This window comes from Plectrocnemia conspersa, unplaced genomic scaffold (genome assembly GCF_051122295.1).
Source record: "Plectrocnemia conspersa isolate PC_06_02 unplaced genomic scaffold, ASM5112229v1 ptg000009l, whole genome shotgun sequence".
Classification (NCBI taxonomy): domain Eukaryota; kingdom Metazoa; phylum Arthropoda; class Insecta; order Trichoptera; family Polycentropodidae; genus Plectrocnemia; species Plectrocnemia conspersa.
The window spans coordinates 5,874,159-5,894,854 of record NW_028277173.1 but is presented as its reverse complement, the minus strand read 5'-3'; the positions used below and the strand labels follow the sequence as shown (position 1 = coordinate 5,894,854).

At 31.7% G+C, this 20,696-nt stretch overlaps 1 protein-coding gene across 5 annotated transcripts in view; it reads right to left on the bottom strand.

Annotated features, from left to right (window-relative positions):
* Positions 1 to 866: 866 nt before the first annotated feature.
* Hasp (Hig-anchoring scaffold protein) overlaps positions 867 to 20,696 on the bottom strand; it is a 51,240-nt gene continuing 31,410 nt past the window's right edge. Inside the window, exons 3-31 of one of the 5 annotated variants that reach the window (XM_088191250.1) lie at positions 20,285 to 20,387; positions 18,107 to 18,179; positions 17,929 to 18,035; positions 17,675 to 17,866; positions 15,611 to 15,787; positions 13,520 to 13,702; positions 13,274 to 13,453; positions 12,341 to 12,475; positions 12,157 to 12,268; positions 11,828 to 12,089; positions 11,647 to 11,759; positions 10,745 to 11,584; positions 10,444 to 10,682; positions 10,256 to 10,366; positions 9,358 to 9,499; positions 9,207 to 9,286; positions 8,950 to 9,135; positions 8,749 to 8,872; positions 8,091 to 8,129; positions 6,505 to 6,683; positions 6,286 to 6,433; positions 5,687 to 5,805; positions 5,458 to 5,617; positions 4,991 to 5,142; positions 4,542 to 4,715; positions 4,232 to 4,438; positions 2,892 to 3,062; positions 2,679 to 2,823; positions 1,117 to 1,559 (exon numbers count right to left, since the gene is read on the bottom strand). In XM_088191250.1, coding sequence (XP_088047376.1) covers positions 1,268 to 1,559; positions 2,679 to 2,823; positions 2,892 to 3,062; positions 4,232 to 4,438; positions 4,542 to 4,715; positions 4,991 to 5,142; positions 5,458 to 5,617; positions 5,687 to 5,805; positions 6,286 to 6,433; positions 6,505 to 6,683; positions 8,091 to 8,129; positions 8,749 to 8,872; positions 8,950 to 9,135; positions 9,207 to 9,286; positions 9,358 to 9,499; positions 10,256 to 10,366; positions 10,444 to 10,682; positions 10,745 to 11,584; positions 11,647 to 11,759; positions 11,828 to 12,089; positions 12,157 to 12,268; positions 12,341 to 12,475; positions 13,274 to 13,453; positions 13,520 to 13,702; positions 15,611 to 15,787; positions 17,675 to 17,866; positions 17,929 to 18,035; positions 18,107 to 18,179; positions 20,285 to 20,387 — 5,145 coding nt within the window. In that variant the 3' untranslated portion in view covers positions 1,117 to 1,267. Of the gene's footprint in view, positions 1,560 to 2,678; positions 2,824 to 2,891; positions 3,063 to 4,231; positions 4,439 to 4,541; positions 4,716 to 4,990; positions 5,143 to 5,457; positions 5,618 to 5,686; positions 5,806 to 6,285; positions 6,434 to 6,504; positions 6,684 to 8,090; positions 8,130 to 8,748; positions 8,873 to 8,949; positions 9,136 to 9,206; positions 9,287 to 9,357; positions 9,500 to 10,255; positions 10,367 to 10,443; positions 10,683 to 10,744; positions 11,585 to 11,646; positions 11,760 to 11,827; positions 12,090 to 12,156; positions 12,269 to 12,340; positions 12,476 to 13,273; positions 13,454 to 13,519; positions 13,703 to 15,610; positions 15,788 to 17,674; positions 17,867 to 17,928; positions 18,036 to 18,106; positions 18,180 to 18,255; positions 18,364 to 20,284; positions 20,388 to 20,696 lie in introns of those variants that run through there. The other 4 variants (XM_088191251.1, XM_088191254.1, XM_088191253.1 and 1 more) reach the window with 4 other exon arrangements.

Below are 20,696 nucleotides of genomic sequence, written 5' to 3'. Positions count from 1 at the left end.
AAACTTATATTGTATAAATAAAATAATTTATTTTTAATGTATTTTTTATTTGTAAATAAACAAAATAATTATATAAACGGCAATACATAGAATATATTTCCAATATATGGTAAACGTATCAATATATTTCTCTATATGTGAGCGAACGTCTTTTATATGTAAATCAACATATATTAGTCAATAATCATAAATGAATAAAAATAAATAAATATTATACATATATAGTTTTAGAATAAATAATGCTATTTTTTAATACATTTATAACAATGATATGTCAGGCGTTTAATAATCTATAAACAATATATTTATTATGTATACTATGAATAAATTTTATTACAATACATACAACAATTTAGTAATATATATTTAGAATTTATACATACAATTTAAACATAAATTATAACAATAAAACAAATTTAAACATAAGTTATGATCAAAATAATTCATTGAAAATATTGGCACATTTATTTTAACATTGTAAAATAATATGAAATAATTATAACAATAATGATAACATCTTCACACAATAAATACATCAAGCGACAATAAATTTGACTATCTATATTTGTATACAATACATAAATTAAACAACGGTAGATATTTATCATTTATACTAGTTTGTGCTTTCGATTAGATTAATGCTATGCCCATTTACCGAAAAATCTCTGTTTTCCAGATGTTAATTTTCACTGTGAAACATTTTTATAGTATGAGACAAGCGAGAGAGACAAGACAAGTATAATATTTCAAAATTGTAACAGTGCAATTTTACTACTAGTATTTCAGAACTAATTTTTATACATAGAGATAGATAGGAAGATAAATCTATATATTTCACAATGAAAACATCCACATTTCTCTTATAATTTCTTAGTCTTCATTACGCGATATGAGCGATCTCATAACTTATTACATTTCATAATATATATGTATATACACAACTATTTATGAACAACTTTGTAAGAAAATAATGTATTTGGAATATGTTTATATTTGAAGAGTAAAAGAGAGCAGAGATCAACTAAACATGTTTAATATTGTAGCAGTATTGAGCGTTTTAATAACTAAGCAATATTTACAGAACAAAAATATTTTTTTGTGTTTCTTACATTAGTCAATACTTGCTTCACAGAAGCTTTTCACTTTTAAAATAAATTTTGAGGTTATCTTCTTCATCATGGTATACGATTCGTGGGTTATAATAATTAAAACGTTAATCAACCTCAATAAATACAACCGGTAATTATCAAACTAATAATAAACATTTCTAGCTCGCTTTGTTTGCAGTTTTGTTGTACAAACTTTGATTCCGCTTCTCCTTCTTCTGCAAATCCGTTAACGGGAGCTGATTCTTTCCTCGTCTGCTGATATTTCTTGATATCACAATAGGAGCTTTGGTTGCACTACTCTCCACCATAGTCTTTGACGTGGAGTTTGAATAAATCCAACTATCGTCACTGAGCATCGCTAGTCTATCGCCCTCATCGGATATCAACAACGTATAGTTTCCACTAGCGTCTCTCGAACAGATCGGTATTGCGTTAGACCATTTTCCACTCCTAACATATAACACAGAAGATTAAAAACTATTTGCATAAGATACATTTAATGATGTCTTTATAAAAATGTCATCTTTCATAACCGGCTATCACTTAAATCGTATCCTTTTACAATTGCCCCTTATATACATCAATTTTCTTTCATTACTTATGAGCATTTTGGATGCTCCACAGTATTAAATTGACAATAAGAGAAGCATTCATTCACTTCCCAAGTTAATTCAATGATCAGTGGGATTCTAGGATTAAACACATTCTTCATCTATTATTTTGTCAATTTAGCAAAATTAACATTTTGTGAATGACAATAAAGAAATTAATTTCATCACTTTTACATTTATTAAGACGAGCATTGTTCGTTTTTTAAGCTAACTCTAATAAAGAACAATAGGTGTTTTTATTTATTCATTATGGCCAAATCTAGACGGCACATTTATGTGACGGCGGCGGAGAGCAGCACATTCTTTGGAATATCTCGACGGGAGTTTGAGGTAAGGTGATGCCTCGTACGCCGATACAATATAAAATGTGAGCCATATCATTTATTCAATAAAATAATACTGTAGCGGCCCAATCCACCAAATAGGTATCATTGATTGAAAAATATAGATATAAAATCTTGGGTTACCAATAAAAAGAAGCAGAGAGAAATTATCTAAGCAAAAAAGTGTTTTATTGCAAAATCTGAGTTGCAGAAGACGGATATAAAAGGCCCGTCTCTAGAACCCATAATCAGTTAAGGGCGTATTACGGTTGGAATTGCTACATGAAAGTAAGATTTAGACCAGGGGTGGCCAACCCGCGGCCCGTATGCGGAACATTTTTCCGGCCCGCGAGATTCATCACACTTTTACAAAATATATTTATTTTATAATGGGCAAATACACTATAGACAATTTTTCACTCCAAAAAAATGTCTATAGTGTATCTAAATCTAATATGGGGATATATAATTTTATATGTGGCCTGCATTTCCAAAGTGGCCCACAAGATCACTTGGGTTGGCCATTTAGATTTAGACTATACATTGGCCTTGAAATGTGACGTTATAGACAGATACTCAAAGACTCAAAGACAGATACTTCAAGACTCAAAGAATAGCATATTGAATAAGCATACCTTAAGCACCGCAACATTGCTGCACCTCTCAACTGTAGACCTGGCTCACAGGTGAAGCTTATATTTTCGCCGATCTTATAGAAAAACTTGACCGAAGACATTCGACCAAATATTGTTGTTCCTGGATATGAACAGGCTTGTATACCTAAACATAATAAATATTAATCAGATGTGTCGTATTATGATATTTATGTTATAAGTAGAACATTTTACATTTCGGAGTTTCTCCACTCCATCTGGCATTATCTTGGCACGCGACTATCGGTTGGCCTTGCATCATGTGCGTCGGATTGCAGTTAAATTGTACAATGTCACCTGCTCGAAACGGAGCTCTTCCCAATAAGTATCCATTATTCGGTGCTTGTGGCGCAGGACATGATACTTCTGTATACAAAAATCAATTGAAAATTATTTTCTTCATATGAACAAGTATAAAAGCTTTACATGTTTTTAAATATTCACTTTATCATAAATATTTATTAACTGCACGTGAATAATTGTTGTATTTAAAAAAAATGACTTCGATTTTGACACAATGAAAATACAATCAGAGAGAATGTTTTCAATACAATTTTTTATTTTTACTTATATTATATGTAGATCATATGTAGGTTCTTAAAGTGAGCGATGGATGAATCTTGGTGGCTAATGCTGGGTCTGAAGACTTTGGTGGGCGATGGAGAAATAGGCAAGAAGTTCATTGTTCAAAAAATTATGTTATGCAAAAATCTTTTGAAAGTGGCCGCTGTAAATGTTTTATCCAGATACCAATGAGCTAAGCCCAAATCGTTAGGATACTTACTTATTTTTTAAATTGCCAATACTATTTTTATAAATATCATTTATTATTTTATAAGTAGAGCATATTTAATATATGTAGCAAATGTACGTTTCGCAAGTGTCAAATTGAGTTTCATAGACATTTTAGAACAGCATATGATTTCACTAGCGCCTATCAGTTAAATTATATTTTCGCTAGTACAAATATATGTATATCTATTGGTAAAAATGAATTTAGACTTTACTAGTAAAAATAAAACTTCACTGAAAAATAAACATTCACTGTAACATTTATACATCGCATGTAAATAAATAATAATTAGTTTGTAAATGTATATATTACTACATGTGGAGATGTTGAAATCATATACTAGCATCTACATTATTATATTTTCACTGGTAAAAATATATATCTACCGGTGAAAATTTATTCCAATGTGATTTGAATGAAATAACATATTTTACAAAATATTTGCTGGATAGATTCAGTTGGTTTTTTTTTGAAATATTTAGAGGTGCAAAAGTTGGCCAGTCAGTGGTTGTTTTTTTAATATTAAATTTCATCAAAATTCATAGTATTTCATAAAATGTTATGCATTTCTTTGGCCAATTTAAAGCGAGTAGAAATTGGCTAACACCTGCCCCCTTCAAATGACGTTCCTAGTAGTACAATCTCAGTCATGTTTAAAACCACAAAATAATATTTTTTCTCTTGCGAGTAACTTCTTACAGTATATTCATATTTGTAGCTTATAATAATAATTCATACGAACCGACACAAAGAGGGAAAGGTTGAGACCATTCGCCGTTCGGCATGCATATAGTTTCTTGCGGTCCTCTCAGTCCCCATCCAGAAACGCAGCTAAAAGCAGCACGTCCGCCAACGCCCCGCGACACAATGGTAACGCGTAGCTTTCCAGTGCTGCCACCAGGTACGGCAATCTCACCACACTCTACGCCTGCAGGTACAACGGACATTGCTACGCATTGAAAAAGATTATGTACTTCTATCAATAAGTCAATATTCAAGAAAAATATCCAAATCGGCACGGATATCTTTCTCAATGTACGCGCCATACTCACTTTCGCATAATGGCAACGGAGCGCTCCAGTTGCCACTTGGCAGACACGTCAACTGCGACGCTCCTATCAGCGAATTTCCATTGGCACATGAGAACATCACTTCAGAGCTCATCTTTGTAGATTGACTACTCGAAATTAAGCCTCTTCTTAATGGTAACGGCGAACAATGCACGGCTGTATTGAAGTTCCAAGTCATATTAAAATATATATATATAGACTAAATGATCATCTACGATTAATATCAGACATGTCACATTTATTTATTATTAAGTAAAATTAAAAAAATATAAAAACAAAGTATAATATCAGTTCAAATAATATTTCCTATTAAAAAAGGTTTATGTAAAGCAACTAATGGCACTAAGATTAAGTAAAAGACACTATTAATGGACGCGTCTGATATTGTTTCAAGATGTCACATATATGTATATATTTACAATATACTATACCTTCGACTACTATTGTGATGTGATGTGATTGCCGAGCTGGTGTTATACATGTGAACACACCAGAATCATCTTTTGTGGCGTGAAATATGCTGAGTCGGAATTCTAAAGAGTTATCTCTTCCGGGATCACTGGACCAACCTTCCGGATATTTTCTAAAAATATAATATTGATTTTTTAGTTATATTCTCATTTTAAGCATTGTATATAAATATAAATGTAGTTATCTAATATAAATAAATAAATGACTTTAAGGATAAGTCAACCAGTAATGCTAGAGATTAAGAGCATTGCACTCATAATTAATTAAAATCAGATATTTAAATTTTTGTATCTTTTCTTTATTTTCTGTAAATTATAAGGTATACCATGACAACATAAAGTAAGACAAATATGACATAATTAATTCATACAATCTGAGTTAAATGATCATATCTTAATATTTTATGATACTTGATGATTAAAAATACCTGTATTCGTGGCTGACCGTCCATTTGGGATTACCAAAGCGTCTCATCCACAAACACTCCATGTGCAATATAGTGCCTGGATAGACAATCAGACGCCCGTCGTTGCTCTGAGCGATAGGTCCTAGCTGGTGACGGAACAGTATCGTCGGTGGTTTTTCCACTAAAACGTAACATATAAATGGAAAGATAATAAATCATTTTGCTTCGTTTAACGCAAATGTATACTTACTAGCATAATCATTTTCTTGATTCAGACCGAAGCACGACGGCTTTGAGCCGTCCCATTCACCGCCCATACACCTACGTTTATTCGGACCAATCATGGCGTATTTACCAATATCGACACATCTGAGGATATGAATAATAAGTTATTATGTACATAAACATGCATTGGTATGTGGTGTTGAACATTGAGGATAGAGAAGAGTGGCAGGAAAGTGTCCTTACTCGCACTCGGAAAGTTGATAATAATAAGAAGATTGACTCAATGTACTCAAACAATTGCAATATTTAGCCAAATCAAAAAGCTTTTGTCAACAAAAGATCCTTGTAAGTGTTCATCAATAATATCACTCGGCTTAACAAGTGCGCATTCCTCAGTGAATTTAAAAGTAAAAGCGTTGACAAATGAACCGTATCCGTTTAAAAGTTTTAAAAATGAAAACAACTTGCAGCTAATATAATACCCTTTATGCCAAGCAAGCAAGTATAGTAATTGGACAAGAAATTCGAAATTAAGATATTTTTTACTTTTGTAATGACAAGGCGATTATTTATTACTCTACATTAGTTTTTAAAATTGTATGATGTATATAACATATTATTTACCTTGATATAAGAACAGTTGCTGCTGGAAATTCAACGAGTTCTTCTTTGATCTCAAGATCGTTGTAGAAAGACACTACGTTAGGCTCATTGTTTCTGAATGTGCACGTACTGTTGCCGAGAAGACCGGAAGGAACTAAATCTTCTTCTTCTAAACATAATAAAGTATCGCCATCAATATAAAATCAGTATCATAAAATTTATTCTCATCTTAATATTTACCGCAACTGATGCTCTTTCCGATCCAATTTCCTCTCTCGCATAAAATCTTCCACGTTGATTTTTCTCCCATGATTGTGGCTATGCACCGAAATGTGACTTCGGTGCCGTGAGGATACCTAGTTCCTGGACCGGTTGAATTCATCGGTGTTCCGTCGCGATAAATCAGAGTTCCTTGCACCCTATCACAAAATTGAAACAGTCAATGAATATGCAATATTTAACAGAGCATTCGGGGATTGTTATGCTCGCATTGAAGAATCAAATAATACACAGTATTAAAAACAGCAATGCAAAGCTTATCCATGCAAAATACATGCAATGAACTGTATATTCTCATGTTTATTTAACAAAATTGATTTATAGATTAAGCGGTCACTACAGACTTACCGTGCGGTTAATGATTCACGATGGTGTTAGATAATGAAGACGCTTTTATTGGTGACATAAAAATGTATGATCTGAAATGAAATATGTATGAAGTATAAAGGAGTGTTAATAAAGCGAAGAATCACACATGCAAGGTCGAAAAAGTTGTGAGCCATTATCTGAAGAAAAAATATTATATTTGAAACGATAGATGTCACTGATTAACTTTATAAAATAAAAATGTAGTTAAACGCATTATATGTTTGTCAGAAACTGGACAGTGGTTACGATGAATAACGCAAGATCAAAGTGATAAATAAGAGAACTTGGTATGGCAAGAAAGTCCCTGGACTGAGTGAAACAATTAGATATAACATTTAACTTTTATAATAAAATTGATATACTTGATACAAAAAAGGAGTAAATAACCATCAACATGTAGTAGACCTCCCAATAGCACGGTAAATTGGGAACGTGCTATTTGGGGGACTAGAAAATACAGATACATTTTTTTGTAATATAATATATACGTACGAATCAGGCTCATGTGGTGAGATATCCTCCCTCTAGCTCGCTCACATAAAGTAACGGGCACCTAAATAGCATGTCCCTAATTTACCGTGTTATTGGGGGGTCTACTGAATATCAATTCTCTAGTTGTTCTAAGAATGTATTACTTGTTGTGTACGGTTATACCTCTTAAATGACTCGTGATTTTTAATTTATTGTGAAGACATGCATTGAATGAACTATTTTTATCCTAAGAGATACATTCTCATATTAACCAGAGTATCCATTCTAACAGTTTTGAGAAAACATAGTACTTAATTCAAAAGTATTTTTTTTTATTGCCTTGAAATTTTCTTTATAAATAACAGCCGATATATAATTGTAAAAATAATATTTTTTACAATTAAAATTCACAAAAATTAAGTTGCTCTTTAATATTAAAATATCGTGAAAAAAACAGTCCAAGCACTCTCCTACAATACTCTGAAAATATGAAATTAAATTTATTTGAGTCATAAATAATTTATATTACATTTATACAAATTATTAGTAATAAGAAAAAAATGCCAATAATACAAAAAAAAATAAATATTATTTATGACTCAATGCGTTTTGGAAGTTCCCAAATTGCACTTATATTTATTGTTGAATAAATAATAATAGAAAAATAAAACAGAAGCAATATAATATAATAAGCAAAAGAGGCTTACCAGGGTTTAGCGTTGCGGTAAGTGTGGCTGCCTTTGAGACTTCAGCCGACCGCACAGCGAGGAAAGCAAATCAAACAACGAAGGTTTTGCAACTATTTTTACTATCTATAGGCCTTATACAATCACTACTATTTAAATTTATTCACACAGATATATATAAATATATATATATATATATTGTTCACTGACAAAAAGAAACATAACTTATTCGTTAACATGTCCAACCACCTTTGTGTGAATAATGAATAATAAAAATTAACAGTTATATCGCTAAATATATCAGAGATATATTTAGAAGGTATAAATTAAATAAAAATGTTCACTTAATACACACAAAAATAGCAATATAAGACATATAATAATAGGCTAACACAACATTGCTGTTAGTTTAGAAAGCAGAGAAATATCTAAGGCCACAATGCAAAGTAAATAGTAATTAATAGTACGGTACGATTATATGCAACTAAATAAGTATAAGCATGTGTTAATATGGTTGTTGATTGATGTAGGATCGAAAGTAATAAAATTAAGCTTATGATTGTCATAATATAATACATCCATCCCTTTAATTAAATACAAAATATTTAAACATTAGGGGATAGATGTGTGGTATGATTTCGTCGAATGTGTGAGGTATAGATAAAATATAATCGATTACCTGGCTGGTGGACCACAGTCTGAATTGCTCGATGAAGTAGGATACTCCAATTCGTCAAAATCTTCACGAACAATATCCGAGCCTCCTCTGAAATCTTGACCCTCTCGTATATTAGAATAGTTCCCTAAAAACGTCACACAATTAAATCTTTAAAACATTTTTATAAAGCAGTAATAAGATGATAATGTTTATTACAATCACCTTGAATCGGAATGCATAAATCTGCATATTGAGGTCTCAAATTGCCCAGTTCGCAATGGAATGTTGCGGTTGGAGAGTATCCAATCTCACAGTGCAAAGCGACTGAAGATCCGTGGGCAATCGTAAGTCCTGCTCGGTATCCAGCAGTATATACTCCATGCCGAACTACCGGTAATTCGCATGGTGCTAAAATAATATTTATTATTTATTAAGTATATTAATACTTTTTCGTATAATGTGTAAATGTAAAATCATACATGGTATGCATTCAGGCATAGTAGTAACGGCCCATTCTCCATGCCAACATCTTAAGTTACTAGCTCCTTGTACGTTGAAACTAAAATAAATATAATGGTTTAAAATTGTATTTTTAAAGGGAATATGATGAAATGAACATATGATTTTTACCCTATTTCACAAGCAAACTGTACAACTTGTCCATTAAGGACACGTGAGGTATCGTTTAGTAAAATGTCGGACTCAATCGGACCTCCATCTGTTCCTGATAATGTGAATATTCCATTTTCCGTCACAGGTATATGACACGGTACTAAAATAATAATATATTTAATATGTATTTTTGTAATAACTTAATGTTATGTATTTTAATATAATTTGGAAAATATTATTAGATTATTAGGTATATATTTGTTATTTTGACGATTGATTTCCAAGCCGATTAGCAAAGTGGAATGCACACGGTACTGAAAAAAACTTTTTTTGTGTGTTTAGTTGGCAAAATCCTATACATCCGATTTTAGTAACCATAATGGATGAGAATAGCGAAGAAGCAATTTGGAAGTTATTACCATTTATTGAAGAAATATTAATAAAATCTAGAATTTATAACCACACATATTTTTATTTTTTTTATTAAATCTTCCCTTGTAACATGACAGGCGAAAGCCCAATGCATTACAATGGGGTAAATCTGTACCAACTTAATCAATCAGATAAATGAATAGGTACAAGTATTAACCACCAGACTGAAAGTCTGCAAATCGGTGATAGCTATATTAATAATTATAAATTATTATGTGTAATATAATTAATAACCAATAGATGTCACTGCAGCTGGGGCCGATTTTTTTTATAATAGATTCGAGTGCCGTTGCCAGGACTCGAACCTGCAACCTTAGAGTTTCTAGTCTGAGATGTTACAGACTATGCTATTCCATCCTTATACGTGGAAATACATATATTGTAGTAAAAAAAGTCTCAAAATATTTATTTTTTAAATTATTTTCTCTTGTAATCGGACTTTATATTTGAGAAAAACAATTTTACAAAACAAAAATCTACTCACAAATCTCGCATGTAGGTTTCGATGGCTTCCATTGTCCACGTGCACATCTAGCCGTAGAGTTATCACTGCTCAATCCATAGCCTTTACCGCAGGCAACTCTCACTATCGTACCTATTTTTTAATAAATTAATAATACTTTTCAATATAGATATATAATTATTTTCAAAAAAATATTTTTCAATTCTCACCTGAACTGTGACTTATATTGGGATCTTTACCGTATTTGACAATTTCTATATTAACGTAAGGTTCACTGGATAGAATTTCACACGGGACTTTCTCTCGAACCTTTTTAGTACCCTTTTCGGGTATAGTTTCATTCTTCAAATCGGTTGGACCGCTTACAGTCAAATTATTTTCTTCTTTCTTCACATCGTCCGTTATTGGAAGGTTGTTGTGTAGTTGCTTTCCTTTGGCATCTTTATTGCTAAAATTAATAAAAATCATACAAAACATGCATCTTAATAAAAATATGATTTATAATTATACTTTTTTGGTACTGTCGACGTAGTTTGATTCAATTTTTCAGTTTTACGGCTCGTTCTTTTACTTCTTTTTATAAAATCATCATCTAAAATCCTAGGTAAAGATCTGAACGGCGTACTTTCTTCAATCAACGCAGAAGCAATGCTACGTTCGTTTTGATTCCGGTTCGGAAACGATAAAAAATCTTTTGCCTTCACCGCTAAAACGGATGCTATGACTTCGCCACTATGATCCACTTTCCATAAATCACTATTAACATCTCTTTTTGAAATTCTCTTTAATGTTTTTGGTTTGTTAAAAATATCTCTATACAAGTTTATATATTGTTTATTAAACGGCATTCTTCGTTTCAACTCAAAATAACGATCGTTCAAATGAGCTTGTCTCTTCAAGCGCTTCAAAGACATTATGGACCTTTTTCTATGATACTTGTAATGATTGTATCGCATCATATTTATCAATTGAGATCGTCTGGATCGCTTAAAGCGAGCTTTAGACATTAAATAATGATTGTAAGGCGGCAATCTTATACGATGATATTCTTTTAGATCGTTTTTTGAATCTGGAACGAATCGTTTGATTCGATTCGGGACTTGAACTGTGACTTTTGATCGTATCTCAGATATTATGTTGTTGAACTCTTCGGTGGCGTCTTCGGGTAGTTCGTCTAACTGTTTAAAGTAATTTTCTATCAACAGCTGCCGTTTAATGTCCATCGATTTCTTCCAAAGCTCGTCGTAATATTTTCTAAGATATGTTGCTCTATCGTGTCGGAATTTATCCATATCTAACGACCGACGACGACGACTCCAACGCAATCTAGGATGTTGGCCTAATGTGCAACTGTAAAAATAAAACAATTATTATTAATAATAGATTGACATAATTTTATTTATTAGCCATACTTGGGCAGTTCTCTAGGACTCCAATGTCCGCCGATACATGTAGCTCCTGGCGGTCCTTCCAATAGAACATATCCTTTATCACAATCGTACATAATCTGCTTATTGTTGACTACCTATAAATTAAACAATAATTAATAAACAATATTTATTTAAAACAATAAAACATATATACCAAACAAACCTTTCTAACATATGGTCTATAATCATACAAGCCCATATTACCGACGAGAAGAACTTTACCATTTTCTATATATCCAGGAAATGGACAATATACTTCCTGACATATTGGCATTTCTCCAGTCCAATTTCCGAACGAGCATTGCAATAAATCGGGACCGCGAAGCTCAAATCCATCTTTACAATGGAATCGAGCTCTCATCCCATGTTCAGTCTTGGGAGCCACAACCATGCCATTTCTTGGAGGTTTAGGCAGTCTCTTACATCTGTACGTTCAATTAAATTTTAATTCAAGATTCAATATCAAATATAATAATATGATAAAAATATTACCGTGCAGGTTGACATTTTGGAATCTGAGTCCACGTTCCGTTATTGCAAGTGACTGCCGGATTGTTTGAGAGAAACTCATAATTCTTCTCGCAGTCTACTATTAGAGCTTCACCTGTGTTATAAAGTTATATGCTATCATTTATATACTTTAGGAAAAGCGGTGTAATAAATAAAATATAATTACCATGATGAACCATCGTCGAAGAGCCGATCAGTTGTGTCGTTGGCGATGGCGATGTGTCGTTAGTTTCTGGTGCAGTTATATTGCTCGGGATTAGAATGACTTTTCCTTGAGTTACATGAGGTACGACGCAGGGAGCTGAAACAGTATATTTAACTCTTAAATATATTTTTTAATTTTACAAAAGTAAGTAAAAACCTCTTCCCGGTCATGCATCAGAAATTAATTTATCAACAAATTTCTCGAGAAAATTATCATAGCCTGTTTTTTTTAAATTAAATTTGTACGAATATTTTGAATTGTTTTACAATGGCTTTTTAAAATCCGCTGCATATGAAAGGATGGGTCCATGCCAGATGTTTTTGAGTAATTTAAAAAAAAAAGTACTGTGACCAGGAAGTGGTTCAGAAGAACTGTTTTTTCTGCCTGTCTTTCTAAAAATTTATAAATGGACCACTTAAGTGATACTACATTTTTACAAAATCTAGGTTCCTAAAATTGATTACTTTAAAAAGCAATCAATGTAAAAGTCAGAGGTTCAAGAGGTAATGTCAGTTGCAGCAAGTTTATTTTACTTAATTGACGAGATAATGGATGACGAAAAAGCTACTAGTTATCTAGTTGTGTTCTTAAATTACCCAATTGGATTACCGTTAACATTACGTCATCAATCAGAGAAATTATTGTTTAAATATGAAGGAAAGATGCAAACTCTTATTATAAGTTGTAATTTAATACAAAGTATTGAACAGATCTAAATAAAGCTATTCCAATTTTTTTTAGTAATATATAATTAAGCTAAATCTGAAAATATTATTAATCCTGATTTCTAGCAATGGTAGCTTCACTCAATCCATTATTTATGTATTGCTAACGGAGAGTACAAGTAAAGGAAATATTGATAGAGCTGTATCATATATCAAATTTTATACAAACCGAGACATTTTGGTAGAGGATATCTCCATGTTCCGTCCACTTGACACACAGTACTCGAGTTGCCCTCCATTCGCATTCCATCGTGACACCGGAATATGATGGATGCTCCCAGTCCAGTACCAGCTTCGATATTTTCTAACCAGCCATTATATAAGCGTCCGGGGTGACCACAGTTTATTTCTGCAAATCAAAAGTTTGATGTACAATCAAAGATTACTTGGATTACATGGGACGATCGGATCTTACCTTTGCACATAGGTTGAGTTCCTGACCATTTTTTATCAGCTCCGCATCTTCTCGTATTGTCGCCGACTAATCTATATCCATATTTACATTCGTAGCTAACTATGGAATTGTAAGCGCAAGACGTGTAAACGGGTCTGCCATGTCGGGGAGCATCGGGGACCGGACATTGGACTGCCGTTACAACTGTGGAATGTTTCAAATGTGATTGTTATATAATTATGATTTAATTTTTATTGTAAAATATATGTGATTATTAATTAGTTACTTAAATGTTTATGCTTTTTGCCTTATTATAAACTTTTTAGTAACAAAGGTTAGTCCATAAATTATTATTATTTGTTAATCAATATATTAGGGGGTTAAAATAATAATAAAGGCGATGCACGAATTTTGCTACAAAATAAAATGAATTGGAATAGTTTATTATGTTTTATGTTTTTTATAATTTCTTTTAGGTGTTATTTACGTTATTTTTGCAACAAAAAAAATCACTCGGTGTCGTCAAATGCTTCAGCTCGTTCTTATTCTCTTAAATTTGTCCACATCTTGCTTACAATATCCACATTAATAAGTCAGGAGCAATGAGGTTTGGCGATCTTGAAGATTTTTCCCCAAAGACCCCGAACTTTGATCAATTAACTTTTCTTTTTATAAATTATATGCGTCACAAACTATTTTGAAAATAAAAATAATGAAGATATTTAGATTTATTTTTGTAGCAACATTCCTGCATCACCCTTCATTTTCATAGACATAAGGATGATAATAAAAACAAAGAAGAATGTTACTTTAAGACATATTTTATTATAGAATAATAAAATGTTTCTATATATTATGTATATAATTCAGAAGATACATTTTAAAAGCGGTAAATTACTAACAACATCAAAGTACAATATTTTTCCAATATACACTATGTATATTCAACGTTTATAATAAATATACTAATCTTTAATTTTCTCCGAAAGATAAATATTAAAATTTACTAACAATTTCGATAGCCATGAGCAATATAAATACAAATATTTTCTTATAAACATACCAAATAACAACAATTTGATAAAATCGATCATACCTGATAATATAGTATATTTTTTTACAAATTTTCAATAGAAATATTTTTTTAGTTAATTTTAACAAAAAATATCACTATGCAACAATTAGATGAGTAACGTGAAAAACATGCAATTATTTATTTATATATTTATTGTAAAATGTCATGCATAGAAGATCTATATTTAATATTATATAAAAAATGATTTAATTTATGATAATAGTAATAAGTTGTGCGTTGAACCGATTATTAGTAAAAATTAAAAATATAAAGAAAATAAAAGAGCATGAAAGCAAGTGGGAGTGCAAAACTACTATATTATATTACACAGTATGGAAAATAGTTATTTTCTATTGATAGATCTGCGGAACAAATTTATATTAAATTTGATTAATCATTGTCTCCATACTGTGCATGATATTTTTTAACAATTACATGATAATAATGTGCACATGTGCGTTTGTTATACAATCGTTTATAAACATTATAAAGTGATTTTTCACAATTATAAAATACAACTTAAAATGAAACTATGAACTATATCATTAAACTTTATGATATGTCTGAAAACCCGGCTCTCATGCTCCTCCATTGGAAATGCAGCATTAAAAACATAAACGAACGCATTAAAAAATATGCAAATCTACTAAGAAAGAAACATTCTTTAGATATTGTCGAATAGAAAATAAAAACGATGATAAACATTACTCCAAAAAATTATACTACAATCTTTGGTAATCGAATAAGCATGATGTGATATTCAATTATTTTAAAATTAGTTAGTTATTTTTTTAAAATACATTCTATTTAACAATGTTAATTAATCAGCTTCTCGGTATATGGTAATACAAACAAGAGTTAAACTTTGAATTACAAATAGTCATAATATGTATGTATATAATAGAATTATAAAATTCAACAAACGCTACTTATCTACTACGAACACATTTGAAGCTTTATCAATGAATATAACATGCTACTTTAATATTGTTTGTTTGGTTAGGTCACGGTTATAGTAGAAGGAGTAGTACACTTACGAACACACGTCGGAAGTTCGTTCGGAGCCCATGTGCCGTCCGGCTGACAGAAACGTTCAGCGCGGCCGACCAATTCAAAGCCGGCTCCGCAGTGCAGGGAGGCGCGGCAGCCAAAGGTGTGACATTCAGCGGTGACCCAACCGTGGGGCAACTCTCCAGGAGGTCCGCAAGATCTCGCTGAAATTTTGATTGATATATAAAACTATGAATGACTTAAAATATCTTAAGAACCAAACAGTAATCATTTTTCTACACATAGTTATGACAGAGGAACATTTCAAGCTTCTCCGATGTTAAATTCGTGATAAAAAAAATAGGATTCATTCAGAAAAGCGTTGCATTGTTATTTATTAGTATATGTGTAACATACCTACATATATCTGCAACTAACATTAAACACCTAAAATAAAATAGATGCCGAATCTTGTCAAATACAGCATCTCATTTGTAACAAAGATTGATAAAACCTAATGTTTTAGATTGAAATCTTTTGATAGTTGCTGTTATTTTAGCAGATTTGGTCTCATTAACAAATTATCTTTTGTAGTGCGAATATCAGTAGTGACCCATGAGTTTAATTTACTAATATTAAATCACTTAAATAGTAGATTATTTTCTAGCACAATAGGACAGGTAACTAATACCTAAAAAAACCCGAGTTTGAATCCCATTAAATTTCTATTATTTCTGGGAGATCATGATTAGTGATTATTATATGGTTTTAATTCTGACCGATTATTACAGATGGTTTTCCTAGATTTTCCTTATCTCACGGATGAGCATTGTAATGAAAAATTACAATAAAATCGAGATAGATTGTAATCTATATAATAGTTTTTGTATGTGTTGATTGTGTTTACCCAGTTGTAACACATTGGGCTAATGCTTGTCATATTAAAACATGCGCTTAATATTATCAATGTATTAAAAGTAATCTTCAGTATGATTAAAGAATTAGGAATATAAGATTAGGTTAAGTTATTCTAATTTAAAAGTTTTAGTACAGTATCCTCGTCTCTTGTAGTGCTAATATCAGCAGTGATTAGAACCATAAGTTTAATTTGTTCGTCCTTAATTTCATCAGCAGGCGCGTACGCTGAAATACTTTCCCTTTTGCTCGCTCGCTCGCGTGTTAAGTGAGCGAGCGAAAGGGAAAGTATCTCACCGTACGCGCCTGTTCATCAGTATGATTATAGTATTAGAGATCAAAGGTTAAGTCAGGTTACCCTAACTATAAGTTCCAAATACAGGATCTTCGTGTGATGCAATCATCAGTGTATCTTAAATATTAGATTGATACTATAAAGCTGCCTTGTGGAACTCCAGAATTTATTTATAGAGTTATGATCAATCCTCCTGATACTTGACAGTATGATTTGTTGCCTAGTTGCTGATAAATAATATTATTTCAACTGGCTTCCTAATAAAAGAGATAAGAAAAGAATCTGTTCTGCTACCAATGAAGGGATTCTAGAACAACTCTATTTTTGGGTGCCTCACATTTTCTATTATTATAACATACCTTTGAATAAGATGTAAAAAAATGTTATATATATGTATTTTTTGGTAGATTATGTATTAAATTATATAATTAAATATTTTTAGTTATGGACATGCTTAAAATATAAACTTAACTAGACTTTGATAAAACTAAAATATAAAGCAATAGAGATAACTAGAGTATTGAGCGATCATGTGATTTTGGCATGAGTCTGAATTTCAAGCAATGTACGACTATAAGTTATTTTTATAATAATATGTTTAATTTGGCTGATTATTAATAAAATGCTTGCTTAATTTATCTCCGCATATAAGATAAAATAATAAAAAATGGATATACCTGATATTGATTCAATATGTATGTTTGTTAAATTAGAAACTTTAGCTGGAAATAGGCAGCTCAATTTATAGTTCAGGGTTCTTTAGAGATACGATTTTTTATGCTTTGAAACTTCTTTCTCAGAATACCATCAAAACTTTTTGCTCACAGGGGTGTGCCTCAACAAAAACTAATATGATAAAGTTTGATTACTTTTCGGTGCCTATGATACGGAAGATACGTACGTTCGCAAGTAATGTCCGGTCCGTACCAAGATGCTTGACCTTCGATGGCTAGGCATTTGGCTCTCGGGAATCCGTTCGTAACGTATCCCGTGTGGCAATGGTACTGAATCGTCGCGTCCAAGTCGAACGTAGCCTGTTCGGGTAACGCTGAATGTCTTGCATGTTCAATGTGCGGCGGAGTCAGACAATAGACTGAAACAATAATCATTAATTAACACACATATGGTTAAATTTATTTTTGATGAGGAACTCACTGTTTTGTTTGCAAGCAGGAGGCTGACCGGCCCACTGTCCGTCAGCTTGACAATTTCTACTTTGTAAGCCGACGACATGGAAACCATGAGGACAAGAATAGACAGCTCTGAAATTAATGATCAAGATGATACGATTGTCATATTAATTGCATACTATATAAAGATATAATGCGCATACTTATCACCGAAGAGTCTTCCAGATACGGTCACATCTCCAACTTCCGGTTTCTCCAATTCGGGGCATTCACGATCTACGAGTAACAATATTGACAACAGGTTAGGTTACAGCTTTGTGAGAGGTTAAGATGTTAACTTAATGTGGCTTACTAAAGAATAATGTGTATAGGAAGAATAGGTATTTCCAATCGTCGAACATCACTTAATATGTATTGATATAAAAATACGTCTATCCGAGTTGGATAATGAGCGGTGAACGCACCAAAACAAAATCATGTATTCGGTTTTAAAATAGACACACAAATGACAAAAATATACTACGTCGTCTCGCTGTCTGCTTCGAAAGGATTGCCAGGGTTCATTCGAGACGTATTGGCGCCCTGGGTTAAAAACTATAAATTTATTTATATATTAAAGTATTTTCCTAAATTTGATAGCAATATAGAAAATAGCTGTGTAGCGAAAATTTTGTGAATTTTTAATAAAAAAATTAATTTTGAACTAATTATAAAATTAAATAAACTTTTGTTGTTACATAGTATCTAATTCGTCGGTATACTCACTCTGTTAATCGCATGTTACATATATTTTATATTGTATGGCTAAAGTTTATGGATATTTTATTTATTAAGTTTACAAAAATACTAATACAGCTGCCGTTGCAATTTTAACAAAGGTAATTCGGCCCATAACAATATCTGACCTAGTCCTTTCGGGCTTCGTATTTTTTTCTGATTTTTTATGTGTTATAATTTAGGTGAGTATTTTGGAATAGTAAGCATTATTCGAAATATTAGTTTTTAAACGCAAAAATTCATTAAAATACATATTTATAAATATAAGTAAAAAGACCAATGGACCAATAATACATATTTTATTATTGTACATATATGTTACAGTGACCAGTGAAAATATATTTTCATTGGCATTTCAGTGAAATCATACATTTTCATCGGTAGATATATGGGGGCCATTTATATATCGTGATGTGACGACGGCGGACTTCCAACGGCCGGTGCTGCTTCGTGCACCATTCATTCACTTTCATATTCTAAATGTAAGCCTAATTATATTTCAATAAAACACTACTGTAGCGGCTCAATCTGTGTCTAATATCCACCCATCACCATCCGTCCGCCAAAGATATAATGAAAATATAATTTCACTAAAAAATGCTAGTAAAAATATATGCTGCTCTAAACTGTCATTAAAACGGCTATTTGCTTGTTTTAAAAAAAACGTTTTTATCTCGAAGAATATTAAAAAATATATTCAAACCGAGTGCTTTAAAATTAATATTATAAAACTAACTATAGATCACCACCAACCTGATGTTTGTTTAAAAAAATACTTGTAGGGCGACAAAAAGTCAAAATGTATTACGAATTAATTATACCCAAATTAGCTAATGAAAGTTCTATAGTTTTTGAACTTTCATTAAGTTGGTTAGGTTAGGTTTGGGATTGAACAGCAAATGGACGTTTCGCAACTGTCAAATTGAGTTTCAACGACAGTAGGGCGACACATCACCTGCTAAGATTAAAATTTACCAAATGTATGTGTAACAAAAGTTTCACTGTTATTAGCCAATGAAATTATAAATCAATTGTTTGATACATTTTCACTGGTCTAGTTAGTGAAATTATATTTTCACTGGTGAACATACAACTCTATTGGTCCACTGATCATAAAAAAATGACAGCTTCTCAAGGACCGGAATTAGTGATTATTAAAATAAAATTTAGATCGTCACAAATGAGGGTTGTCTAAAGTCATGGATGAATATCGTTATGATTAATTAATAAAGATAAGTTGTGCTTATACATATATTGTATGAGATGAGATTTCAGGTTTTAAAACATCTTAATTCTTTGTGTAGCATGTTAATAAAAAAAAAATAGGAGAAAAAAATCACACTGCACTGCTTAAAATTTGACGTTGAGTAATAAATACAAAAAATATTCAAGGGCGATTATTCATCCCTAGAGACCAGAGATAACGAGCGCAACAAATCAATGTCTGGAGCTTTCGTTAAACCATAATTTTTCCACCCCCGGAAGCGTTGCACGAACTCTTTGAAAAATCTATCCTTTCAGCGCTCGTGCATTGACTAATGGTCGCCTTGGATAGCATTTTATTCTAAAGATAGGGTATATAATTTATGATAAAAGGATCTCACCTGGTTTTATGCAGGACATTCCACACGCTCCGTCGCATAGACACTTTTTCTTTTTGCTCTTGCAGTCCTCGTCCGAGGAGCATTTCCTCAAGCATTTCTGACCCTAGAAATTAAACAAAGGCAAAAATATATAAGTTAACTGCTTGATTATATAATCGATCATTTTTTTATAATGATAAAGTAGATCGATTAGTGAACAAGTTATTGATCACTCACTATAATTAATACATCAGGTTTATATATATAATAGCTATTGATGAAAACCGGTCCTAAGTACTTTATTATGTAAAAATATTGTTCATAAACAAACTCACTCTCCTTTTCACTAGATTCTTTCAAAATTTATTAGCATTCTGATTTATTTCACTTTTCACTTTAAAAGTTCTAAAGTTGCTCGACATGTTTTGATAAA